The sequence below is a fragment of the Ahaetulla prasina genome, chromosome 5 (assembly GCF_028640845.1).
Source record: "Ahaetulla prasina isolate Xishuangbanna chromosome 5, ASM2864084v1, whole genome shotgun sequence".
NCBI classification, from domain to species: domain Eukaryota; kingdom Metazoa; phylum Chordata; class Lepidosauria; order Squamata; family Colubridae; genus Ahaetulla; species Ahaetulla prasina.
Window position 1 is genome coordinate 1,079,374 of NC_080543.1, and position 27,509 is coordinate 1,106,882.

Consider the following 27,509-nt stretch of genomic DNA (forward strand, 5'->3'; position numbering starts at 1 on the left):
CCTCCCTGGTTCCCTCGGCTTCCACAGCAACACTCTGGCTGTGCCAAGTGCTGTTCAGCAGGGACTGATGGTGGGGCCGATAATCCCCAGTTGCTGCCAGAGCATTGAAGGGCGAAGCCAGAAGGAGGCCGGCCGAGCCCTGGAAGAAGAGGAAGAGGGAAGGGGGAGGGAGGAAAAGAAGAGAAGGAGGAGGAGAAAAGGAGGAAGAGGAGGAGGAATAGAAGAAGGGGGAGGAGGAAAAGAAGGAGGAGAAGAGAAGAAGAAGAGGAAAAGGAGGAGAAAAAGCAAGAAAGAAAAAGGGAAGGAAGAGGAGGAAGGAGGAGGAAGAAGAAAAGGAGGAGGAAAAATAGGGAAGGAGGAGAAGAGGAAGAGGAGAAGGAACAGAAAGGAAGGAGAAGAAGATGAGGAAGAAGAATTTTATATATGTCTGGGTTGTGTTTGTGTATATATAGACAAAGTTTTACACAACAGTTTTAGAGCAAGGTAATCCCCTGTCCCTTGGATGTTCATGACAGGAGATTTCCCATCCACTGTTTATTTTCCCTTGGTAGCCAAAGGAGCTGCTGGGATCCCCTCCGGCCATTCGGCCCTCAGTCTCCATGCTCAGAAAGAGGCATATTGATCAAGAGGCTGCCAAACGTTACACCCTCTCTCAAAGTCCAATCCATAGGTCTGGATGGCTTCTTCCCAGAATTTTAATGCTTTCAGCCATGGCCAAAAATGTGCATTTGGAGAAAGCAGGGTCCTGGTTCCGTCTCCAGCAAAGAAATCTATTTCCTTTTACTGTGCAGACATGAGGAGGTCTGATATAGTTTTGGTTGAATAATTCAAGAGCTGTGGACGTTTTTGATGCTGATCTTAAGACAGTTCCCCTCTACAGGCAGTCCTTGACTTATGGCCGCAATCCAGCCCAAAGTTTAGGTTGCCAAGCAAGAGGTTTGCCCCATTTTTCCACCTTTCTTGCCACCGTCGTTCAGTGAATGACTGCAGTTGCTAAGTTAGTCACAGGGTTGTTAAGTGAATCTGGCTTCCCCGTTGATTCTTGCTGGTCAGAAGGTCGCTTGATCCAGGACCAAAGGCAGAGCCAACTTAACTCGGGGTTTTCCTCCGTGTATCCTGCTTTCACCTGCCTTCACCTGCCCCGGTCAGCCAAGGACAAAGGCTTCTTGGTTTCAACCTGCTCAGAAATGGGGCTGGATCAGCCTTGGCTGCCCTGATGGGGTTAAGGCTTGTAAAGGACATTTTGTCTATTGAAGAAATGCCGAGATGCTCTTTGGAGGCAGCTGCCAGCCATTCATCTGATCCAGGGGGGAAATGCTACTGGGTTGGTAAAAAAAAAATGCTTTAAAAAGTAAAAAAAAAAAAAGAGTTCCAATGATTGAGGGGCACAGCTGATTGTCGGAACTTTTTTTTTCTTTTTTTTTTAAGCATTTTTTACTACCAGTTTGGGTGAATAGGTACTTAAAAAAAGTTAAAAAAAAAAGGTTCCAATGATCAGCTGTGACAATTAGCTATGCCACAGAACTTTTTTTTTTACTTTTTAAAGCATTTTTTTACTACCTATTACCCAAACTGGTATTTTTGTGTTTAGTGTGATAGTTTGTTTTTGAGCTCTCTGTGACTCTGTGAGGTTCCTGTTTGTTGTAGGGGCCATTTTGTGTGAAGTCCAGCTGCTTTTGCATTGTGTGTGAGTCAGTTGTGTAGCTTTTGTGTTATTTTTGTGTAAAGTGTATAGTTGGTGTTCCCCGGTCACATGACCACCAAGCCACGCCCACACAACCCGTAGGGAAAATTTTTGAATTTCACCACTGATCTGATCTTAGAAAAACCTTCAGAGAAGGATGATGGAATAGAAAACACAAGAACTGGCCATTTGCCTGCTCTTACTTAGGGTCTCTAACCCGCAACGTTTTACGGTACAAGTACTGGGCAACCATTGCTCTGAAATGGGATAGGTCAGGCTCTCCTGCTTGAGCAGAGGGCTGGACTAGAAGACCTCCAAGTGCCTGCAACTTGGCACCCGTTCTTCTCCTTCCCACCGGACCCTGCCCCCTTGCCGTGCTCCCTTATCTAGGGTTCCTCCTTGAAAGGGATTTTGGCCCAGTTCCCAAGTTGGTCTTTCCAGGACAGAACCTAGAATGCATGTTGATTTCTCCAGCTTTTCTCTAAACCAGGGGTCTCCAACCTTGGCAACTTTAAGCCTGGCGGACTTCAAGTCCCAGAATTCCCTAGCCATCTGAAGTCTGCCAGGCTTAAAGTTGCCAAAGTTGGAGACCCCTGCTCTTGACTACCCTCTTCTTACTGCTTCATTTGTGGCAGTCATGGATGGAGGGGTGGGTGGGGGAGACCCTCTTGCCAGGAAAAAGACCCCGTCCCTCAGCCAGGACGGTAGCAGGCTGCACGACTTGAATGGGTTCATCCCGGTGTCTGCATTACTGGTTGCTAGGAGGCAGATAAACTTATTCTTCTAATATATGTTTACCACCCAACATTAAAGAAAACCTCTGGCCCAAATCAGCCATGCCTTGTGAATGGCTACACCGCCTTCTCACCCTCCCCGTTTGGACCTTGGTCTTCCCCAAGGAATCAATCAACCAACCAACCAACCAATCAATCAATCAATCAATGACTCAGTCAATCAGAATAGAGCTGGAAGGACCCTTGGAGGTCTTCTAGCCCAACCCCCTGTTCAAGCAGGAGACCCTATTATTTAAGACAAGTGGCTGTCCAGTCTCTTCATAAAAACCGCCCGGGATGGAGCAGCCACAACTTCTGGAGGGAAGAAGCCCTTCCACTGGTTAATTGTTCTTCAGACAAATGGTTGTCCAGTCCCTTCTTGAACACCTCGAGTGATGGATGAATTTCTGGCAGTTTTCCTCTGGGAATTCCGGTAGCTCAAAATCTACTTGCCGACTTCTTAATCCTGCCCTTCCTGTGGCCATCCTTGCTTTGTGTCCCTGACGCGGTGGCCGAAAGGACGTTGGGAGCGTTTTTGTGTGCAGAGGCACTGCCAGGACTTTGGGGTGTGTATGTGTGTAGCAGTTAAAACACGTAGCAGGAGACGGTTCTCTTCTCCGCTGGGAGGCTTTTTCTCTGGGAAGGGCGTCTCTTTCCCACCTGTTTGTCTTGGACCAGCCGTCAGGAAGAGCTCCTATGGTTTTGGTGCTGCAGATGAATTTCCTGGAATTAAGTGCGGAGATTGTGCAGGAAGCAAGCACCCCAACCTTGCCTCGAGTCTCCCAGCAGTTCCACTTTGGTTAGAGCGAAGAGGTAGCCGGGTCCTTCCTCTCGCTCGTGGGCCCCACCCTGTCCCTCCTGGCTGCCTCCCCACCAGGGAATGCAGCTCACCAGAGGTTCCCCACCCGGGTGGGGGCAGAAGAAGCCCCAGGATGTTAGTTCTCCTTCGCTGTGTTTCTAGGCTGCCTTGGCCGCTGCTGCCACTCCCCGCTTGGGACACAGTCCAAACAGAGGCTGGGGCTTGTGCAGCTAGAGGAGGCCTGTGACCCCCATCCTGAGGCCACCGAGGTCATCGCCTTCACGCCTCCGCTTTTGGCCCAGGGCTGGGAGATGGGCAGGGGTCACGGGCGGCAGTGGAATCAGACAGTGAGGAGGCTGGGGAGGACGATGGGCCAGTCCTGGAGTCAGGGAAGACCCAGATGAGGGCTTTGCATCAGAGGCAGAGATGGGACCAGGCCCATCTGGGAGCGATGCACAGACTCCAGAGCCTCCAGAGGTAGACAGCAGACAGGCAGAGGAACAGGAGGAGCCTGTTCCTATTGCACACATGAGAAGAGCTGCCAGAAGGCAAGAGTAGCTGAAGAAAAAAGGACGACTCAGGAGTAAGGCCTGAAGATGATTGGCCACTCCCATGAGGCTTAAAAGAGCAGCAACAAGCCGTTGGGTTTTTTGTAGAAGAGCAACATTGATTCCAGTGCTTCTTGTCAGCATCTTGAACTTTGTGGGGTTTTTGCCAAGAAAAGCCTTTGGCAGGTTGCCAAAGACAACAAAGGTTGGTGATAAGGCCCAAGAACTGTTTATGAAGAATTTGTTTTGTACTAACCTGAGAATGGATTAATTCTCAGCTGTTTTAATAAAATAAGTTTGTTCGGGACTGAATTGTGTTGGTAATCACTACTTGGGCCTCGGACACAACAGGCCATGAGGTTGGGGTTTGGAGAAGACCTTGGCAGGTGGGCGGAGAATGGATAGGAATATTATAGGAATATTGTTTTTAACATGCCCAAACTGACTGAGAGAGAGTGGGGGCGCCATATAAATCTGATTGATACAGACAGACAGACAGACAGACATGGGTGGGTGGGTGGATGAGGAGAGAGAGAGAGTTTTTTCTTGATTTTATTTATTTTATTTTGTCACACAGTATATATAAGCATAAGCATGAAATAATTATACAATATATAAGTATGGGTATGTAATAGCTACAACCCTTCTTGGTTTCCCAAACCCAGATGCCGAGGTCCGATCAGAGCAGCCTTCTGCAACTGGACGCTCTCCGTCCTTCCGCTATATCGGAATAGAAACCTGGTGATTCGGGAGCCAGAAGTTAATCGGACCCATCTGGAGGGAGCCTCTTTGGGGATGTTTATAGCTGCCAGAGTCAGAGGCCTCCCGTTTCTCACCAGGTTCCTTCAGGGCTGCCTGGGAATCTCCCAGTCAGGCTGTTCTGGAGGATGCCTGGCAGGCGGGGATATTCAGAGCCCCCCAGCCGGGAAGGTGGAGGAGGAACAGGGAGCAGGGAGGGGAAGGTGGGGCGGTCTCAGCTCAGGGCTGCCCCTCAAACTGGCTCCACCCACCTTGCCTCTCCTAGATGATTTGGTCCTGAGAACGGAGTCCATGGCCGTCCATCTGCAATACAAGAATAGCAGAGCTGGGGACAGCGGGGGGTGGGGGCGCTGGCTGGCCCACAAATGACATCTGTGCTCTGCCGCCAGAAGGCTGGCACTGGGCCAGGCAGGGGCAATTGTCCCCGGAAGCAAACCAGTGGTTGGCAAAGCATCCAACAGCCTGGCTGTCCCTCGTGCCATTTAGCAGGAACGGTTGAGGGTGACCAATACAAGAGAGTATTTGCAGCTCAGGGTGGAGCTGTGGGGTCCTTGGTGGTCTCTGAGCTTGGTTGTTCGCTTGCAGAGGTTTCATGACCCAACTGGGGAACATCCTCAGTGCTCAAGGGAGAGGGGCTTGCTCTCTATTTATATGCAGACGGAATGCCCTGTCAGTGCAGGCAGGGCCAGAAGGAGGGCAATTCCCACCAGGTGCAGAACTGGTTTCTTGGTCTGCCCGGGTCCCCCATCTCAAACCGGGATCTGCCAGCCCGGCCTGTGGCAGCCTTTCTCTGCAGCCGTTTGCCTTGGTGGAGCCCGCTTGGCCTGAGATGCGTCCCTTGCACAGGCCGGGCGTTGTGTGTTGTGGTGGCTGGTGTGATTCCCAAGGCGAGGGGGTGCCTGGGCTGGCAGATCCCCCCCCCCAGGGACTCCGCTCATGCCCAGAGCCTGGAGGAGGCTGCACATTTTTATCCCCAGCGCCTTTCTGCCTGTGTCAAGAAGGCCGCATAGTTTTGTGTTGGGCTATTAATAGACTTCTATAAATCTCCCAACAAATACAGAACTATAAATAAGAGAAAACAGAGTTTCTGGCCAGATTTTGCTCAGTTGGTGCCGCTGTTGAGGAGACGCAGCTCCTGGGATGAGCTTTGAACTTGGCTTGTGGGGTGAAGAGACCTGGAGGCCAGGAGGGGCTGGCCCACCGAGGAAGATGGCACAGCAAAATGGAGAAACAGGTTTGCCTAGTGGTTAGGGCAGTGGGGTAGAAACCAGGAGACGGAGAGTTCTAGTCCCATCTTAGGCATGAAAGCAACCTGGGTGACTTTGGTCCAGTGATGCTCACTTCAACCCACCTCACAAGGTTGTTGTGGAGGAAAGAAAGAAATTTTGTGTCTGTTGCATTGAGTTATTTATAAAAGTAATAAAGGCGAAGGAAGGAAGGAAGGAAAGAGAGAGAGAGAGAGAGAAAGAAAGAGAAAGGAAGGAAGGAAGAAGGAGGGAAGGAGAGAGAGAGAGAGAGAGAAAGAAAGAAAGAAAGAAAGAAAGAAAGAAAGAAAGAAAGACAGACAGACAGACTTAACATGATTTCTGACAGCTGTCTCTGTTTTAAGGGGGTTGGCAACAACTCAGCCACCAGGAAAGCAAGCAGATAACATGAAATTTGCAAAATCCCAACAACCCGGATGGCTCAATAGGATCCGGGCCGGTTCCTGAGCAGGCTGGGCTGCTGGTGGGCACAAAGCCTGATGGGTCCTTCTTGATTCTCCTGCTGCTGGGACCCCCAGTACAAAGAGGGAAGAACCCTAAACACCCCCATTTTTTAAAGAGCCTTGGGGAAAGGTTCAAGCACTTTGCAACTATCCCAGGAATGCAGCTCCACAAAGTTTTGGGCCGGACCGTGTTTCTCTTAGCGCCGCCGGCCCCTTTCCCTGCTTGCCAAAATATGAAGCATCGGAGACTGTTTGTCCTCCAGTGGTGCTCATGTCCAGCCTCATCACGGACAGCCTTGGGAAAGCTGTCCCAAATTTTCAGGCTCCTTATTCTTTCCTGCTCTTGTTCCCTCCTCACGGTGCATGCAATTTGAGGGTCCTCAACTTACAACTGTCCATTTAGGGACCGTTACAAAGGGACTGAAAAAAAGTGACTTTTGCCTGTCCTCGCATTTACGACGGCTGCTGCATCCCCACAGTCATGTGATTTCTCTCGTTTCAAATTGATCTAACTAGCAAATCCCAGATAACAATTTCATTTTTTTCCCCGAGTCTAGGTTTCCAGGTAGGAACAAAACTAGATATGTTCTTTTCTCCGATTAAGCCGGTTAATTTGGCCATATCTGCTAGCTCCATCAGTTCTTAATGGGCGAATTTCTACTGTTCATTGTCTTCAAAATGGTTTGAACGCTTCATGCTTTTGAATTCTGGCGTAGGCTGTGCATGCTAGGAGGTGTTGACTCACCAAAGGTTTTCTTTTTATTATTATTATTTTCCCCCTGCTATGACTTTCCACCCACCCACCCACCCCTCCATGTGAAGTTGCAAAAGTGCATCGGGGTTTTGCATTCTCATGTACACTGTAAGATCAGGTTTTCCAATCACCCTCTCTAGAGCTCTCACCATTAAGAACAGGGGGCTCCAAGCTTCTGTCCCAAAAGGCAACTGGATTGTTTTTCCTTGAAGATATTTGCCTTCTTCAATTCTGATTGAATGGTGGAGGGTGGAAGGATTTATATTCCATGCAGTCCTCTGGGGGTTAGCGCTCTCTCTGAGAATTGTTGAGGCCACTTAGAGGTCTCTCTGTGACCTGAATAGTGCAAATGGGTGTGGAACCTTCTTGGATAAATCTCCAAGCAGCCTCAATGGCTCTCAGAAGGAGCACAAAAGACCAGATGACTGCGAGGAATATAAATCTTTCCATCTTCCACCTTTCAGTCAGAACCGAAGAAGCTTCTTGGATGAGAAATGAAATGTCTTTAAGGGAAAAAAATTCCAGTTGCCTCTTGAAAAAGCACCTCTGGAATGGCTGGGAACCTCCATAGATATTTAAGACTTGTGGACTTCAACTGTTGGAAGTCTATAAGTCTTAAAGTTGCCAAGATTAGAGATCTTTGAGTAAGAACACAAGAGCCTGGCTGGGCCCAAGGTCCGTCTGGATGCCTTTGGAGGACTCATAAGCTTGGAGCAGAGAGTGAGGAGCTCCTTTCTCCTGTGGCTTTCCCTCCACCAGTATTTTGGGCCAATATTTGGACAGGATTCCGAAGGCAGAAACTTGTCTGTCTTGTATATGCTGCATTCAGGAGTGGCTCTTGCTGATATACAGAAAATTATGGAAATGCAACAAAGCATCTAAAAAAGATGCTGAGACTCTAGAAAGAGTGCAGAGAAGAGCAACAAAGATGATGAGGGGACTGGAGGCTAAAACATATGAAGAACGGTTGCAAGAACTCGGTATGTCTAGTTTAATGAAAAGAAGGACTAGGGGAGACATGATAGCAGTCTTCCAAAATCTCAGGGGTTGCCCCAAAGAAGAGGGAGTCAAGCTATTCTCCAAAGCACCTGAGGGTAGAACAAGAAGCAACGGATGGAAACTCATCAAGGAGAGAAGCAAGCTGGAACTAAGGAGAAAATTCCTGACAGTGAGGACGATTACCGGTGGAACAGAAGTTGCCTGCAGAAGTTGTGAGTGCTCCATCACTGGAGGTTTTTAAGAAGAGGCTGGACAGTCACTTGTCCAGAATGGCATTGGGTCTCCTGCTTCAACAGTGGGTTGGACTAGAAGACCTCCGAGGTCCCTTCCAACTCTGTTATTCTATTATCCATAACAGAAATAGGAGTCCAGAGTCCACTGGAAATAGGCGTCAATAAATTTAAATAAATAACATTAACAAGAATAACAATTATGTAAAGTAAACAAGTGATAGCTTCAGATAAAACATGCAAATGGGAACTGGGTGTCAATGCATACGCTAATGCCTTTCCAACAGATTCCAGTTTTTAATAACTTGGGAAAAGTCTGCTCAGAAGAGGGGGGCCTTCAGGTTGGGGGGTTGAGACTGATTGGAGATGGTTGCCTGGCTAGTGTGGTATCCGGGAGGGGGAGGGTCTCCTCCCCACAGGGCAAAGAGGCAGCGGAGCTCAGGAGGTCTGGTGGGCAGCAAGAGAGCAAGGACGGAGCCTCCCTAGCACTACACGGACTAGACAGCTAGTCCTCGACATACAACGGTATGTTTAGTGACTGTTTAAAATTATAACAGCACTGAAAAAACTGACATGATACTTGTGACCGTTGCAGCATCCCTGGGATCACGTGATCCAAATTCAGATGCTTGGCAACTGACTCATATTTATGATGGTCGCACCGTCCCAGGGTCAAGTGATTCCCCTTTTGCGACCTGACGAGCCAAGTCAATCGGGCCAAGAGAGGTTGTAAAATGGGGCAGAAGAAAACTCCCTTAACAAATGTCATATTTAGCAAACAGATTTGGGGCTCCAATGTGTCGAGGACTAACTGTCACTGGTTTAAATAAATAAATGAGGAGGAGGAGGAGGGCAAGCAAGCAAGAACCGTTCTAGGTTAGGAGGGGAAGCTGTTCAGTGAGGAAGGGATTGGCGGGGGGGTGGGTGGGAATTGGACACTTAATGTGTGCATGGGACACTTCGCTTCAGTGTAGCTGTGCTTTTTTATATGTGTGGGAGAGGTCTTCTGATCCAACCTTCACCTCAAGCAGGAAACCACTAGACCATTTCAGACAAATCAACTAACCAAAGAGAGAAGCAGCCTAGAACCAAGGAGAAATTTCCTGACAGTGAGAACAATTAACCAGTGGAACAGAAGTTGCTTCCAGAAGTTGTGAAGGCTTCAAGACTGGAGGTTTTTAAGAAGATGTTGAACAACCATTTGTCTGGAATGGTCTAGGGTTTCCTGCAAGAAGAAGGCTTTGGACTAGACTAGAAGGCCTCCACGCTCCCTTCCAGCTGTGTTTTTCTATTCTATTTTAAACGGGTGGTCCAATCCCTTCTTGAAAACCTCCAGGAATGGAGCACTCACAACTTCTGGAGTCCAGCCATTCCACTGGTTACTTGTCAGGACATTCCTCCTTAGTTCCAGGTTGCTTCTTTCCTTGGTCAACTTCCATCCGTTGCTGCTTCTGCTGCCTTCGGGGGCTTTGGAGAATATGTTGACCGCCCCTCTTCTCTGTGGAAGACCCCCAGTCCTTATTTTCATTAAACGAGGCATACCCAATTCCTGCAACCGTTCTTCGTATGTTGTAACCGCCCTCTGCAAAAACAACAGTGTCCTGTGCAAATCGGTATGAAGACACGCTACCCGTTACACCCGCAGTTGGGGAGAGCCAGGCCGGCTTGCTTGAGTCGGATGCTTGCCAGAAGAACGGTGCTGGGAAAAATAACCGCAAAGTAGGAATCTTCGTGTTCGAAGTGTGGTTGTGCCCACCGTCCGGCCTGTTTCTTTCTCGGCCTGCCTTCCTTCTCCAGATGGTTCCTGCGGAGCCGTTTAGCCAGTCAGGGGGCACTTGAGGCTGTCCAGGGAAGTGGCCTTCCTTTGTGCCCCTTCCTGATAACGCAAAGGAGAATGCCTGGCTTTGCTCCAGCGGTTTCTGACGTTGGCATGGTGCACGCTGGGTGAGGCTGGCATTTTCCCCCTAGGAGACACGAAGGCAGCCTTGCTCCTGCTTTGGCTGGCCTCAAGTCAGTTGGCCTTTCCCAGCCAGCCTCTTCCGTCATCCCTAGCAGCCCAGCCTCCTGTGGAATACATAAAACAATTCAGAGGGTGGGCTCAGGGAGGGGGGGGGTCTCTGATGCTTCCTGGAGCAGCCGTACGTATTTATGGGCACGTACAGCAAATTTGCCATTTGGATTCATTGTGATGTTGATCCTTAGTTGTTTCTCTGCTTTACCTCCAGTGGCATTTTTAACTTGGCATCTTTATGAGCGTAAAATCCTAGGGCTGGAAGGGAACTTGAAGGTCTTCTAGCCAACCCTCTGCTCAAGGCAGGAGACTTTATTCCATCCGGTCAAATGGTTGTCCAATCTCTTTTTTAAAACTTCTAGTGTTGTGGAGCGCCACAACTTTCTGGAGGCAAGAAGTCCCACCGGTTAATTGTCCTCACTGTCTGGAAGTTTCTCCTTAATTCCAGGTTGCTTCTCTCCTTGATGCGTTTCCATCTGTTGCTTCTTCAGGGGCTTTGGAGAAGAGGGGGGCCCTCTTCCCCCTCCCTGTGGCAAGGCCTCAGATACGGGAAGACTGCTATTGTGTCACCCCTCGTCCTTCTCTTCGTTAGACTCGACCTACCCAATTCCTACAACCGTTCTTCCTAGGCTTTATCCTCCAGACCAGAGTTCCCCAAAGTTTCCGGCTTTGCGGACCAGTGGGGGTGGGGGAGAGGGGGATGGTTCTGCATGAGTGGACAGCAAGCGTGCATGTGGGCAGCTCTATTTGTGTCCGTGGCTTGCACGCACATCTGCAGCTCACTTAAGTGGAGTACGTGTGTGCTAACCCACTGCTCATGTAAGTGAGGATGCATATGGGTGTACATGGTTGCCGGCCGTGTCCGCAGCCCTGTTGCACACCCCTCACAGCCCACCCGTTGGGGACCCCTGCCCAGGACCCTTTACAGGAAGGCTTCGGCTTCGGCTTCAAACCACAAGGGCACTAAGAAAGCGGCTTATGGCCGTTGCAGCATCCCCACCGTCCCGTGATCAAAATTCAGACCCTTGGCAACTTATGACCCTCGCGGTTTCCCGGGGTCACTCGATCCTGTTTTGTGACCTTCTGACCAGCAGAGTCAATGGGGAAGCCAGATTCACTTAACAACCGTGGCGAGAAAGGTCGTAAAAATGAGGCAAACCTCACAACCACTGTTTCGCTTAGCAACCAAACCTTTGGGCTCAGTTGTGGTCGTAAGTGGAGGACTAGCTGCGTATGGCAAGGCCAAGCATGGCATGCCATACGCTAACTAAGCAGGCCGCAAAAGTGACGGTGGGAGAATTGTACTTTCAGACTTGCCAGATTATTGTCGGCCGGCTGCAGGAGCGATTGGCAAGCGGAGTCCTTCGGTGGCCCCCCAGGGCATCCAGTTGTGAGCGGCTTCTGCAGTTTCGGGAGAATCAGCCACCTGCAGCTGCCCCGGCCACGCTTCCTCCCCCTGCTCCTTCGAGCGTGCCCAGGGTGACTCACCCGGCTGAGCCGGTCTTCCGCTGGCACCTGCGCGGGCAGGAGGTGGGCGGCGTTCGTAGCCTCTGACTCATCTGGGCGCTTTTGGCTTTGCACACTCAGCTGGCAGAGCTCGGAGGCTGAGCGGAGGGGAGGGGAGGGGAGGGGAGGCATTGCAGGGGTCCAGGTTGAAGCCCTGCCAGCCGGCAGTGTGTGTGTTTGAGTTGGAGGGGGTCCTGAGGAAATGCGGGTCTGAAACCCGAGAAGAGGGAGGGCCCTTGACGGGCTGCTCAGATTCTGGGCTGGAAGCCAGATTCACTTAATGACCATGTTACTAACTTAACAACTGCAGTGATTCACTTAACAAATGTGGCAAGAAAGGTTGCAAAATGGGGCCTTTACAACTGTCTCATTTAGCAACATAAATTTTGGGCTCAATTGTGATCGTAACTTGAGGACTACCTGTACAAATAAAATACTATTAAAAATACAAATACTTGACCCTCGATTTGGGGGTCCTTTCACTTTTCCCAGGTGTTTCTAACTCTCCCCCCTCCCCCCCCCAGAGTTCTGCCGCATCGACCGGCCCCTGTGCCACGATGAGGACGAGCAGCTTAGCTTCGAAGCCGTGCGCAGCATCCATAAACAGATGGACGACGATGCGAATGGCAACGTGGATGTGGAGGAGAGCGATGAGGTGAGGGCTCCTCTGGGATGCGTCCCCTTCCCCGCTTGCTTCGTGGGTAGCTCCCTTTTAGGTGAGCCAGGTTAGATGGATGGGCCGGGAGGTGCTCAGCGGAAGCTGGCAAACAGAATCTGGTCTGCTTCTGGGATAAGGGACCAGAATAGAGAATAGAGAATAGAGATAGAATTCTTTATTGGCCAAGTATAATTGGACACTCAAGGAATTTGTCTCTGGTGCAGAAGTTCACAGAGTACATATAAAAAGCAAGTGATAGGTCAAAGAGCATAAATCATAGTTACAATCATTAATCAGAAGTTACAAACAACAACTGATAGATCGTAAAATTCCAGTGGGAGGAGGATAGTAGGGAAGATGGGAAATGAGAGGGTGCTGTGGGAATTAAGCATTCAGCAGAGGGACGACACGGAGGAAAAAACCTTTATGTCCGGTGGTTTTGGCATTCAGGGCCCTATAGCGGGGTCCCAAGGGGAGAAGCTGAAACAGTTTACATCCAGGACGTGAGGGGCCTGCAGATATTTCCTCAGCCCTCTTTCTGGATCGTTCATTGGAAGGCAGGCTGGCTGCCATGTTTTTTTCCTGCAGTCCTAATTATCCGTTGAAGTATGTGCCTGTCCTGTTTGGTTGCAGTGCCAAACCAGACATTGAGTTTTTATGGATTCTTTCTGATTTGAGAATCTTGGAAATGGTGATCCTGGGGTATCTCTGCACACTCGGCTTGCCATTCCCAACTGGGGCTGGGGCTCAGCCTCGCCTGTCCTGCCCTGCTCTGGTCTCCACATGGAAAATGTTGACCTCTCTAAGCCAACAAGACAATCCTCTTCCGCCTGGCCACCTGCTGCATTCCCTCTCAGGAAGTGGCAATTCAGCGGCTCTTTCCACCCGGCGGCTGGCACCCCTTGCAGGGGAGAGCAGGAAAGCAGTGTGGAAAAACCAGGCTCCCTCTTGATCCCTCGAGGACCAGTCGATTCACTTAAGAAGAGCCTCCATAAAATACCAAATGCCACATTTGCTCAGTATAGTTTCTCAGCCTCTTTACACCTTTAGAAAGCGTCCTTGTGCAGAGTCATGCTGACTTACATAAAAGCTCATACATCCATATCATTTCCTATACTGGAAGTTTTCAAGAAGAGATTGGAAGGCCGTTCGTCTGAAATGGCATAGGTTTTTCTCCTTGAGCCGAAGGTAGGATTAGATGACCTCCAGGGTCCCTCCCAACTCTCTTGTACTGCATTTCATCCCAAAAGCATTTGCTTTTTCATTGCTTTTAATTTTAATACGTTTCACACTCTCCTGGAAATTCTTTGTTTATCCCTCTTCACCCATTTCTAAAACAAACGTTACTTCCATCAAAGTTGCTCTTCTTTTGCAAGGAAGGCAAAACAAGGCAACCCAGAGCAGCCTTTGTCAACCCTGGCAACTTTCAGGTGGGTGGGGTTTAGTTCCCAGCATGGCTGTCTGGGGAATTCTGGGAGTTGAAGTCCACACGTCTTAAAGTTGCAAAGGTTGAGAGAGAATCCCATCTATTCGTCATTGGTGTTTGAAGTGCTGCATCCAGTGCTGAAGATTTCACGTAGGTGAAAAGACGTATGATATCCATCGTAAAGAATATTTGCAGCTCAGGGTTGAACTGTGAGGGTCCTTAGTGCTCTCGGAGCTTGGTTGTTTTCTTGCAGACGTCTCATGACCCACCTAGGGAACATCATCAGTGCTGGAAGGGAGTGGAGTTTGCAGAGTGGAGGAAGGAGAAGGCGAAGAGAGGAGGAGGAGGAGGACTGTGAGGTCCGTGGAGCTCTTTGAACTTGCAAACATTTCATGACCCAACTAGGGAACGTCATCGATGACCGAGAGGATAAATGCTTGTGGGTCTGGAAACAAGAGGAGAAAAGACCCTCGGAAGGGCATGGCAGAGCAGAGGGTCAAGCGCAGGGCCTCGGAGGATGGCCCCACCCCTCCGTTAGAGCAGCTCAGCTGTGGAACCGATGCGCAAAGGAGCTTTTGATTTCGTTTTTGCGGGATGTGACGAAACTCTCGGTTGGCAGCCATCAATCCGGGATGCTTTCATTTTGAATTTGCGCACTAAATCAGGCAGGGAGACATGTTGGCTTAAATGGACTCTCCCAACTCCGGAGTCTATATTTAGGTTTGGTTCTCTTTGCTGAAAGCTTGGCCAAGGGCTGGGAGAGCAATTTCCAGTCCTGTTCCTCCCAGGTGCGTCAGCAGAGCGCCTGGTGCCTTTAAACCTGCCCTTCCGGTTCTGCCTTCTGGCCTGGCAAGGCATTTCATGGCAACAAGCCCTTGCCTGCTGGAGCGTGTGTTTTCTCCCCGGGGGGGGGGGGGAGAGGTGCTGCACGTATGTTTCTCCCCCCTCCCGGTCTCCTCAAGTGGCTGGAGGGCAGTTTCCCAGAGGAATCGCCTTCTCTTGGGCACAGCTAAGCTTGCCATTGATATACACTCAGAGAAGGAGCTGGGGGTCTCCAAGGCAGAGAGAGTCTTTTGTGGGGGTCTCCTGGGTAGAATAAGGTTGAGGCCTTTAAGAAGGGACTGGACAGCCATTTGTCCAAAAGGGTAGAGGGTCTCCTGCTTGAGTGGGGGTGGGGTGGGGGGCTCCTTGGATGAGAAGCGGAACGTTTTCAAAAGAAAGAAAAACCCAAGAAAAGTCCAGTTGTCTTTTGGAAAAAAGGAGCTTTGGTGACAACTGTGGCCGGGATGACTTCAAAACGAGCCCACCAGCCGGCTGGCAAGAAGGACTCCCTCACCCATGGTGCACAGAGCTTTCTCAGTGGGAGGAAAGAAGCCCGGCAGGACGGGGTTAATTCCATCCTGCTGGGGCTTGAATGGCAGATGGGGGGTGAGGGCAGGTGGCCGCCCCCAACAGAGGCAAGGAGGAAAGCAGGAAGGAGAAGGAGAAGCCTGGTGGGCCTTCAGGGCCTTGCTGGTTGTCCAGGGAAGGGTGGCCATAACAGGCCGCTGACCATTTCTCCCCGCACTGGAGTGGGAGCTGAGAATTTAGGGCTGGAGAGAGGCCAGCCCTCCTCCCCTGGTCAGCTGCCCCCTTTCAAGAGGAGAGCCGGGCAGGCTGCCTCTCTTCCCTGTGTGGGCGGATGACAGGTGCTTGTTAGCGTCCAGTCCCGGCTCCCCTGATTCCGGAAGTCCTCTCGGTCACGGCCATGACTGGCCTCGGAGCCCAGCCTGGAGCCAAGGGCCCTGCGGCCGGGGACTCTCCCAGGATGGCTCCAGGACGCCTCCAGATCTTCTCTTGGGCAGGAGCCGCTTCTGGTCCCGGCCCAGAAAGAGCCGTGGGGGGTCCGGATTGTGGTCTGGGTCTCCAGCGGGGTTAGGCCGGGGAGGCTGGGGCTCCAGGGGGCTCCCACAGGGGAAAAAGAAGAGACCTGGAGGGTCTCCAGGCAAAACATCCCCTTTCTAGAATGGATGGCTAAGAGGAAGGAGACTTATGAGGAGAAGACAGAACGTCCCTCATGTGGGGTTCGTGGTGCTCTCTGGGCTTATTGCTAGCTGCCTTCTTCTTCCTCCTCCTCCTCCTCCTCCTCCCTGCAAACGCCCCTCCCTTCTAGCATTAATGATGCTCCTGCAAGAAAACCACCAAGCTCAGAGAGCACCAGAGACCCTACAGCCCTCCCCCGCCTCTCCCCAACCCCCCCTCCCTCCTAGCACTGATGGGCCCTGAAACAGCCAAGCTCAGGGAGCCCCAGGGAGCCCTCAGTTCAGCCCTCAGGTTCCCTTCTGTCAGTGCCCTTCGGGGTTGATGGCTTCTCAAGAAACACCAGCCGTTTCTAGATTTTAAAAAGTAGGACTGGCCAATGGAGATGATCGCTTCCTTCAAATGCACCACTGCAGATGGTGTCTCAAAGGGGGCTGGCCTCCCTCCCTCCTGTCTCCTTCCTTCCTTCCTTCCTTCCTTCCTTCCTTCCTTCCTCCCTCCCTCCCTCCCTCCCTTCTTTCCGTCCCCTTCTTCCTTTCCTTCCTTCTTTCCGTCCCTTCTTCCTTTCCTTTTCCTTCCTTCCATCCTTCCTTTCTTCCCTCCCTCCCTCCCTTCCATCCTTCGTTCCCTCCCTCCCTCCCTCTCTCCCTTCCATCCTTCCTTCCTTCCTTCCTTCCTTCCTTCCTTCCTTCCTTCCTTCCTTCCTTCCTTCCTTCCTTCCTTCCTTCCATCCTTCCATCCATCCATCCATCACCAATAAAAGGCCTTTCGTAGCCATGGCTCTGTGTGTGTGTGTGTGTGTGTGTGTGTGTGTGTGTGTGTGCGCGCGCGCGCGCATACACACATGTCACTCATGCGAAGTTGATGGGCTCCTCAGCTGCCGTCTTAATATAGTCCTCAGGACCTCTTCCAAGATCCAATTTGAGCCTCTCTCCAAATCCTCTCCTCCAAGATCGGTTTTCTCCTGTCCGTCACGTCGTTAAGGAGACCCTTCCGTCTTCAGAACCCAGTTTTCCCTCTCCTTTTATCCCCAGGCCACTTTTTGTCTATGAAACCATCGTTTTGCCAGGTTACTTAAAAGGTGTGGAGAAGGAAGGTCCTTGCGTTACGAAAGAGGAAAGGCCTTTTATCCAGCCATGGCTGGGCTGGGGAATTCTGGGAGTTGAAGTCCAGAGGTCTTAAAGTGGCTCTAAGCCGAGTGGGTGGGTCGTCTCCTGTGCGGCCAGCCTGGAGACCTGCAGCCTGTGCGGTGATTTTGCAGGATCCGAGCTCCTTGTTTATAAGTCTCCACTTGCTCCTCCCTCAGGCTTTTCCGCAGGGCATCTTACAGGGGAATCAATGCTTTTTCCTCCTTCCCTTTTCAAAATTTATGCACACTTTAATTATTTCTGATTTTGTGACAGCTCAGTAGTGAGTTGTTTCAGTATGTTGAGATAGGAAGCAGGAGAATGCCACGTGGAGGTGGGCCCTCCCTCTGGGTGGGTGGGCGGGGGGGCCAAACGGCCACACTCAGGGTTTCCTACTAAGAACTGGAACTCTTTTTTTTTCTTTTCTTTTTTCCAAGTTTTTCTTTATTTTTAAACAAACAAATGTAAAAACATAGCATCATCTTCAGTTGTACATACAAACAGTGTGTTGGTTGGTTACAAATCTTTTGTGCATTTTCACCATATTCATAATTTGTAGATTACCTAATTTCACATTTTATCATTTTAATATGTACCCAATTATTTTTACCTTATTGCTCATTTACTTAACTATGGCTATTTCTTCCCTCACTTCATACAAAATGCTCTCAAAATTTTGGTTAGCCTATATTGTGTCATTTATTTCATCATCCTGAATCAATCCTATCATAGTATAACTTTGTGTTATATTTTGTATATTTTCAGAATTCTTGTATTGTTAAGACCTCTGCCAAACTTCATTACCATATTTTTTTATCTAAACATTGATAAAATAAGTCCCATATCTTATAATATTGTTTATCTTCCTGTTCTCTAATTTCAAATGTCAATTTACTCATTTCTGCACATTCCATTATTTTCTTAATAATTTCATTCTCATTTTTCCAGTTTTTAGCAAACACCATTCTAGCCGCAGTTACTACATTCACAATCAGATACCTCAATTCTCTATTATATGTTTCAGGTATAATCCCCAATAAGAAAACCTCTGGTTTAAAGTCTATATGCTTTTTTATCATTTTTTCCAGCCACGTGTGGATTTTAGTCCAATATCTTTTAGCTTCTACTCACGTCCACCACATATGGTAATATGAGCCCGGTATCTGATGACATTTCCAACATTTTTTGGATTTATTCTTGAACATTCTGGCTATTCTTGTCGTGGGTAGATGCCACCTGTAAAACATCTTATACAAATTCTCTTTATATGCTGTTGACATTGTCATTTTATAGTTTTGCAACCACAACTTTTGCCATTTCTCTAGATCAATCCCATGCCCAAATTTCCCCCCCCCCCAAGCAATCATTGTTTCTTTAACTTGTTCTTCTTCCAATTTAACCTCTAATAAATATCCGTATATTTTTTTAATTACATTTTCATCAGTGCCTGTTAAGATTTTAGCTAAGTTAGTCAAATTATTATAAAAACCTTCTGTCTTAAAATCTTTGTCGTATCTAGAATGTATTTGCAAGTAAGAAAACCAATTCATCTTTATACCTTGTACTTCTAATTCTTGCATAGATTTAAGTTCACCCTTTTCATTCAGTAATTCTTCTATATCTAACAATTTGTTCCTTACTTTCTAAATGTTATTGAATGTGAGAATGCTTCAATAGTTGATAACCAGACTGGAATTTTTAAGTAATGTTGTCTTTTAATCTTAGAACTGGAACTCTTGATTGAGCTGTGCCAGGAAGGAGGGAGGAAGGAGGAAGAAGGGAAGGCGGGAGAAAGAAGGAACTAAGGAAGGAAGGAAGGCACAGCCTATTTGGTTGTCTCCTGGTCTGGACTTTGGGGAAAGCTGGGGCTCCTCCTCCTCCCCCTGCAGGTGCCTTAGCAGCCCCTGGACTCCTGGCTTCCCAGAAGACCCCCACACCACCCCCAGCAGCTCCGCCTGGCCGCCACCTCTTCCTGGGGCCCTTGGAAGCTGGACTTTGCGGCCTGGCAGGAGGGATCATTTTCTTTCCCGAGCTAAATATACCCAGCAGCAGCTGGTTCCTCTGCCTGCTTCCCTGGGGGAGATCAGGGCTGCTGCAAGCTGCATGGAGGGTCAGGCTGACATTCCCGGCTCTGGGTGGAGGTCACGGGCTATGCTGGGGAGGGGGAGCTGCAGGGAAGCAGGTTTGCCCCCCTGGCTTGGCTGCAGGGCTTAAGCGGAGCCTTCCGTGATCTTGGACCGTCTTGAGAGGTTTCATCTCTAACCTTCTCGCCTTTCTCTCTGCTTAAAACCCTGGCCTTGGCTCTCTGCAAAGGTCACTGCACGGCCAGGATTGTCTCCATCGCTGTTCCTAGGGCCTGGAACTCCACAGGGGGCTTTTTGGAGGGCCAACCGGTCAGAGAAGGAATTGGAATAGAATAGAGCTGGAAGGGACCTTGGAGGTCTTCTAGTCCAGCTCCTGCCCAAGGCATGCCCCTTCCCCCAGACATTTCCCCATAAGGTCCATCCTAGAACATAGAATAACAGAGTTGGAAGGGAACTTGGAGGTCTTCTAGTCCACACACACACCTCCCCCCTCGCCCCCCCTCGCTCAAGCAGGAGACCCTCTGTCATTTCAGACAAGCGTCTGTCCAGTTTCTTCTTAAAAGCCTCCAGTGATGGAGCTCCCACAACTTCTAAAGGCAACTTCCGTTCCACTGGTTGATTGTTCTCCCTGCCAGGAAATTTCTTCTTAGTTCCAGGTTGCTTCCATCCTTGATAAGTTTCCATCTTTTCTTGTCCTGCCTTCTGGTGCTTTGGAAAATAAACTGACCCCCTCTTCTTTGGGGCAGCCCCTCAAATATTGGAACACTGGTATCACTGTACCCTTAGTCCTTCTTTTCTCTAGACTGGCCAAACCCAAATCCTGCAAGGGTTCTTCATATGTTTTCGTCTCCAGGCCTTTAATCATCCTGGTTGCTCTTCTCTGCACTTTTTCCAAAGTCTCAACATCTTTTTTGTGATGTGGGGACCAAAACTGGATGCAGCATTCCAGGTGTGGCCTTACTAAAGCTTTATAAAGCGGTACTAACACTTCACGTGATTTTGATTCTATGCCTCTGTTTATACAGCAAGGATTGTTGTATTAGCTTTTTTGGCTGCTGCCGCACACTCCTGTCTGCTGTCTGAGCGATTGATCGTCCGCTAGGAAAGGATCTCTCAAGCCCCACCAGTGGCTCTTGTGTGTGTTCAGTCCTGGGAGATTTCTGCTGCAATGAGCTGCTGTATTTCTCCAACCCACTCTTTTGTTCCCTTTATTGCTGTGGTTGTAAACACAGCACCCTCCAGTGCTTGTGGCTTGCTGGCTCATTTCAGGGGGGAAAAAAATGGGGTTTTTTTGTTTTGTTTTTGACACTCTCAATTTGACTTTGCTTTTTTTTCAAGTCCAAGAGTTTGGGAGTGGTGATAAGCAGCAGGAAATGGTGTCACACATCTCCTGCCTCAGTTTTTTTTTTTTTTTACTGCTTTCTGAGTGCTTTTTTAAAAACATGCAAATGTCTTTGTAATGAGGTTTGCTTAAAAGGCACAGCCACTAAATGCCTTGTGTCTGTCTCTGGTGGGCATCCCAGTTTTCAACTCGGCCCCTTGAGCCTAAAGCCCTCGGGCAACTCGCGTGAGGTGCAAACAACCAGGTGCACACAGGTAGAGTTCAAATGAGCAACTTTATTATTTTCTGCCTGTAATACAGGAATCTCCCCAGATTGTGACAGCTTTCGCCTGAGGATGGCCAGATAGAGCTCTAGAGCAGGGCTGTCCAATCTTGGCAACTCTGGTGGACTTCAACTCCCAGGATTCCCCAGCCACCTGAATGGGAGAAGGGTTTGCTCTCTCTTTATATACAAGTGGCTTCCCTGCCAGTGTTCCTTCAGTCAGGAAACTACCAACTCAGACGAGCAATAAACAACAACAAGGAGGCACCAAGAACTCTCCTGCCAACACTGAGCCACGTGTATAAAATGAGAGCAAACCCTCTAGCACTGATGATGTTACCCAGTTAGGTCATGAAATACCTGCAAGACACCCACAGTTCTCCTCTATCGCTCCACAAGCCCCGTCCCCTCTTAACGCTGATGATGTTCCCTAGTTGGGCCATGAAACGCCTGCAAGAAAGCCACAGAGCTCAGAGAGCTCAACCCTGATCTGCAAAGACTCTCTTCTATTGGCTCTTCTTACGTCTCCACCCATCCCTCTCATAAGATCATCCCATTGGACGGAACATGAGGTCATCAGCCCACTTACCCATGTAGGTGGTCCGGTCCTTTCCCCCCCAACTTCTCCATCTTGTACCCACATGATTAGCTTGAAAGGGGCCTTGGGGCTCTTCTACACCCACCCCCTGCTCAAGTATGGAAATCCTAGACCATCCCGGACAAATGGTCGTTCAGTCTCTTCTTAAAAAAACTCCAGTGATGGAGCAGCCACAACTTCTGACAACTTTGTGCCCACCGGCACAAAAAAGACTCAGTTTGTGGGCAGAACTTTTTCTGGGGTGGCCCCTCCCTCAGTGATGGAAGTCCCTCCTGGAATAATAGAATTACAGGATGACAGAGTTGGAAGGGACCTTGGAGGTCATCTAGTCCAACCCCCTGCTCGAGCAGGAGACCTGCCTAGACCATTCCAGATAGGCTCGCTTGTTTGTCTTGTACCAGTCCTTTCTTGCAAGGCTGCTGAGCCGTGATAGCTGTTGGCAAGGGCAGAAGCAGCAAAAGGACGCAGGGGAATGAGACGGGTGGATGCTTCCCCACCCCGCCCGGCAGAGTTGGCTGTCATGGGGCAGGCGGGTCTCCTGCAGGAAGCAGGTGGGAAGACACAGGCTAACAACGGCAGCCCTTCCAATGTTTTGCTGAAAGCCATTTGCATAATAACCAGGAAGGACCTTGGCCCTGCTCTGGCCCTGATCCAGCCTCCAGCCTCCGGTTGGCAAGAAGCTTTGCGAGGGCTGTCCTTCGCCAGGAGGGATGTAAATGGTTGACTCTGCCTGTCACACCTGCCTTGACTTAGACATTTAGGAACGAAAGACTCTGGACTCCATTTGATTGAAGTGATAGGTTCCTTTAGTAAAGTTAAGTGGTTGCAGCGAAAGTGAAGCTAGATCTAAATATTCCCATGCAAAAGTTACACTTTTTTCCCTTTCCCTGCCCCTCCCTCCCTCAACCAATCCCTCAGGATGCCTTTAGGAACAGCTTTGGGAACAGCTCGGAGCACGGCACCTCTCCATGCAGCTTCGCATTCAGTCCCCAGGCCAGGGGTCCTTGTTGGATGGTTTATTCCGATTTGGCACCTCTGGTTCTCACCAGTGTGTCACCCCTCCCACCGATTGTCTTCCGCTTCCCGGGCCCAGATGTTGTTACTACCGCCAATTCCTTCCTTCTCCCTTGCAATTTATGGCAGGATGCCCCTGAAGTGAAGCCCCTGAAGATGGCAGACCTGACCTCGCCTTTGTCTTTCTTTCCCAGTTCCTGCGGGAAGACCTGAATTACCACGACCCGACCATCAAGCACAGCACCTTCCACGGGGAGGACAAGCTCATTAGCGTGGAAGATCTTTGGAAAGCCTGGAAGGTGTCGGAAGGTAAGCCCAGAGGGCACCCGCAGCTCAGGGGGCGGCTGGCTGGGAACTCACAATCTCTTGGCTTCAGGAAGGGCTGCTTGGCCCCCAGGGCCCCAGTGAAGGGCTGAGAAGGGGCAAGAGAAGAGAGGGAGAGTCCACCCCCCCCCAAGAAAGGTCAATGGACAGGAATGGTTCCAGGGCCACACAAGAAAGCTTTCTAGGGGTTTTGCTTGTCTACTCAAGACAGACCTCTGGCAACCTGTGACCACTCAAGCTTAGCACCCACTTTGGCTGTGGGGCCCTTGCTGCTCTCTTGAGTTTGGGTGGTTTTCTTGCAGACATTTCATGACCCAACTTGGAAACTTCATCAGTGTTAGGAGGGTGTGTGTGGCGAGGAGGAGGAGGACTGTGGGGTTCTTTGTGATCTCTGAGCTTTGTTCATGACCCAACATCAGTGCTAGAATGGAATGGGGTTTAATCTTGCTTATATACAGTAGCGTGGGTGTGGTTTCTCTTTCATCATTCCTTCATGAGGACTGTTGTCTGGTGTTAATCCCTGCTTTTCTGGTTGTGGGCTGCTGGAAAGGATTTGTTCTGGTCCTTTTGTTTCCTTTGTAGCTTTTTGTTGTCTCTTTGAATGGTGTGTGAATGTGATTTATGACACCATAGGCACTGGCAATGCCTAGTTTGGGTCACGAAGCGTCTTCAAGAAAACCGCTAAGCTTAGGGAGCACCAAGGACCCCACAGTTCAACCCTGAGCTGCAGATACTCTCTTCTACTTACCCAGTTTGGTCTCTGCAGAAAGAGAAACCCACGTCAAGCGCGTGGGAAAATTAGGAAATCTGGGCAGTTCAAATGAATATAAAGTTTAGGCTCTCTACAAGAATCTCAACTATTAACGGTCAAAATGAAAATGAATTGGCAGCAGAGAAGAGTCCATGGAGAGAAAGTTTCTCTCCAGCTGATGAGATGCAGGAGGCAACTTCCTACAGGGAGGTCACTCTCAACTCCTGCCCGCCCTTTGCCCCCTGCCCTCCTCCTGCTCCCTCCCTCTCCTGGGCCTTGGCTTCCTCTACTTCTTCCTCCTTTCTGACTCTGTTTCCCCAGCAGCTGCTTCTGCCTCCTCCAGACCCGCTTCTCTCCTCCCTCGAGGGAACCTCTTGCAGGACAGCCTGACTTGTTTCCGTTCATCACACAACTGTTTGTTTTGAAACTTTGGGCAATTGCATTGGGAGGTGGTTGTGTTTTTTTCAACGGTTTGGCAACACAGCTGGCTGGGCAACAGGGAAGAACGTGCCAATAACAAATATTTTTCAAGATCTTTTGGGGGTCTTCTTAGTGGAGATGGACAGGCCGAGAAACTTGGGGTCTCCAACCCTGGCAACTTGAAGACCTGTGGACTCCAACTCCACAGGGGGCTGAGGAATTCTGGGAGTTCCAGGTCTTAAAGTTGCCAAGGTTGGAGACCCGCTGCCAGAGGAAGCACAGGAGCAGCTGGCTGGGGGGTGTAGATAGGAGTGAGGGGATTGAGGAGGGCTGGGGGGGTCTCTCTTCCTCTGGCCACGGAGGCTGGCTCTGTCCCGCAGCTTTAGAGTTAGGGGCCCCTGGTGAGAGATTCATGCAGAGCAGAGGGGAGGGGCTGAGCCTGGACAGAGGAGGAGAAGGGGTCTCTCCTAGGGGTGGCCCTTTCATTAGGGCACCCCCTCCCCATCATTTCTGGTGATGCCAAAAGGACTGTGAGCATCAGGGGAGAGGCTCCCTCTTCAGTGAGACCTCTGAGAATTTCAAAATCTGTTCCACAGATAAGTTCTTTTGCATCGGGCAAGTCCTGGGGTGGCTTTTTTCTGCCCAACCCAGCCGGTCAGGCTTCCCTGGACCAGGCACCGTGCCCAGGGGCTTCTGAAGACAGAGGGAGGCCCTCCAGGAACAAAGAGCAAGCCCTCCTCCATGCAGGCGTCAGGCTGACATGGGTGCTGAGAGCTTCCTTAGATAACACGGCTGCTCTCGGCCAACACTCTTCCCTTATCCTGTTTTGTCTTCCTTTTGTCAAGTGCCAGGCGCCGCTGGAGCAACCTGTTATCTGGGGGGGGGGGGCTCTAAGGCGGCTTGCAGCCGTCTGCTCCAGGGCCTCTCCTGTCAGCACGTTACAGGAAGGATGCTGAAGCCCTGGAGGGAGGGCAGAGGAGGGCAACCAAGATGGCCAAAGGGGACCCTAGGCTGAAGCATCTGAAGAAGGAGAAGGAGAAGGAGAAGGAGAAGAAGAAGGGTTTGCAGGAATTGGGTCTTAAGTCTAGTTTAATGAAAAGAAGGACGCGGGGGGGGGAGATGATATCACTCTTCCAATATCTGAAGAAAGTTTGTTTTAGTCATTGACTAAGATGGGCAAATATAGAAATTAGACGGATGGATGGATGGATGGATGGATGGATGGATAGATAGATAGATAGATAGATAGATAGATAGATAGATAGATAGATAGATAGATAGATAGATAGATAGATAGATAGATAGATATGGATGGAGGGATGGATGGATGGATAGACAGGTGGATGTTTTGTGCTCCCAGAGTGCTCCCTGTTCCTCGTGGTGGGTGGGTGGACTTTGCTGGGTGATGTAGATCTTGGTACCGATCCAGCCCAGCAATCTCACCCACCCCCCAATTTCCTTCGTGAAGGTGAATTTCATGTGTTTATAGAGACCTTAGGAGGACCGAAGGGGGAAGGTCTTTGCTTCTCTGAGCCTGGTGACCGAGGCAGGTGAGGCCCCCAGCAGCTCAGCCCTAGAGCTGGCCTCCTAAGCCCCGCCTGAGTAGATCTGCCTGGCCAGAGCAGTTCTAAGAGAGTGACCAGTGACCCCTCGGCTGACTGGCAGCTGGGCAGCCCCATCATTCTGCTCTTTCTGCCAAAGCTCAGCTCCTCCTCCTCCTCCTCCTCCTCCTCCTCCTCCTCCTCCTCCTCGGAAGCCCTCGTAGCCTCTGTCCAGCTGTGCCAGAGGGGGCAGAACAGCTGGAAAGCCCTTTCTCTCCCCCCCCGCCCCCAGGCATTCATCCTTCCAGCAAGAAGATCAGCAAAGGGACTGGGCAAAGCCTCCCTCCCTCCCCCTCTCTCTCTCTCTCTCTCGTGTTGGGAAGGGTGTGTGTGTTTGTGTGTGTCTGTGAATGAGCACAGCATTCACTTTGGAAGGCAGCCTTTGGAACCTGGGACTTTTCCTTTCTAAATGAGCTGCACAATTAGAAAAGTAAACAAAGGCAGTTGTGGGCCTTGAAAGGCAGCTGCTCCGTTTATTCTTAGGTTTATTTTCCTCCCCAAATTAGTTACAAATGCTTGTTTATTTTATGACAAGGTCAGAAAGGGGCAGTCAACCTCCCAGGCTCTGCCCCGCTGGGCAGAAAAACTGGCAGTCCTTGACTTACGACCACAATTCAGCCCAAAATTTATGTCGCTAAGGGAGACGTTTGTTAAGTGAGTTTTGTCCCATTTTATGACCTTTCTTGCCATGTTTGTTAAGTGAATCACTGCAGTTGATGATAAGTTAGCAACTTGGTTGTTAATTAAATCAGAAGGTCGCAAAAGGGGATCACATGACCCCAGGATGCTGTGACCGTCATAAATATGAATCAGTTGCCAAGCATCAGAATGTCAATTACGTGATCATGGGGATGCTGCAACGGTCGTAAGTGTGAAAAACGTTCATAAGCCACCCTTTTCAGTGCGGTTGTAACTTTGAATGGTCGCTAAACGAACTGTTGTAAGTTGAGGACTATCTGCAGTATCGGCCCTTTCCCGATTCCTCTCCTTGGGGTGAGGCTGCCCTGACTCTTGGGGTCCAACCTGCTTTTCTAGAACATAGAATGCGAGAGTTGAAAGGGACCTCGGAGGTCTTCTAGTCCAACCCCCTGCTCAAGCAGGAGATCCAGACCTATCCCATTTCAGGCAAACGGTTGTCTAGTCTCTCCTTGAAAACCTCCAGTGATGCAGCACCTGCATTGTTCATTTGAATAGAAAGGAATTTATACATCGACATACTTTCACAGCAAGCCATTACAGAGCAGAGCTGAACAAGGCAGTGATCCAAATTAATGCCGTCTGGGATGGGAGACCCCCGCAAGCCCCCCCCCTCCCCCAAGGCTCTTGAAAAAAGATCTCCAAGGTGTCAGTGGCAATCTGCTCCTTCTTTCCTTCCTTCCTTCCTTCCTTCCCTCCCTCCCTCCCCCTTTCCTTTCCCTTCCCTTTCCTTTCCTTTCTTTGCTACAGTTAGGGTGATGATGTTACCTAGATCAGGGGTCTCCAACCTTGGTCCCTTTAAGACTTGTGGACTTCAGCTTTGCTGGCTGAGGGACTCTGGGAGTTGAAGTCCACAAGTCTTTAAAAGAGCCAAGTTTGCAGACCCCTGGACTAGATTGTTAATGAAACGTCTGCAAGGAAACAACCAAGCTCTGAGAACATCCCAACATTAAGTATTGCCATTAAAATTAACAAAGATACGAAGAAGCCAATATACGGCAGGGTGAAGATAGAATCTTCCCTTAAACCACCAACACCTCCCAGCATGGCACACCCTCCCGTGGAGACCCCAGGCCAGTGGGCAGAACCAATCTTGCCAAGAGGTGGGGGGCAGATCTCTCCTCATGGGGCACAATGGCCCTCTTGACTCTGGTTAGGGGCCTGCCCGGTGGTGTCCCCTTCTCTAGGCCCCCTTCTTTCATGGACTCCGAAGGTCCCGCCAGGTTGTGCATCACTCTGGGTGTCAGTTGAATACTTTATTTGGCCGAGTGTGATTGGACACCCAAGGAATTTGTCTCTCACGCAGCAGCTCTCAGTGTACACACAAAGCAAGAGAATAATTACCATCATCATCACCATCATCATCATCATCATCATCATCATATCAATCAGAGGACAGTAAAAAAGATAATAGAA

The 27,509-nt window shown here is 49.9% G+C and overlaps 1 protein-coding gene across 4 annotated transcripts in view; it reads left to right on the top strand.

The window, feature by feature from the left end:
• The window catches only part of STIM1 (stromal interaction molecule 1), a 71,047-nt gene that overhangs the window by 18,176 nt on the left and 25,362 nt on the right, over window positions 1-27,509 (top strand). For all 4 annotated transcript variants that reach the window (XM_058185255.1, XM_058185256.1, XM_058185257.1 and 1 more), the window contains exons 2-3: window positions 12,296-12,426; window positions 22,496-22,610. In XM_058185255.1, the coding sequence (XP_058041238.1) occupies window positions 12,296-12,426; window positions 22,496-22,610 (246 nt within the window). The remainder of the gene's footprint in view (window positions 1-12,295; window positions 12,427-22,495; window positions 22,611-27,509) is intronic.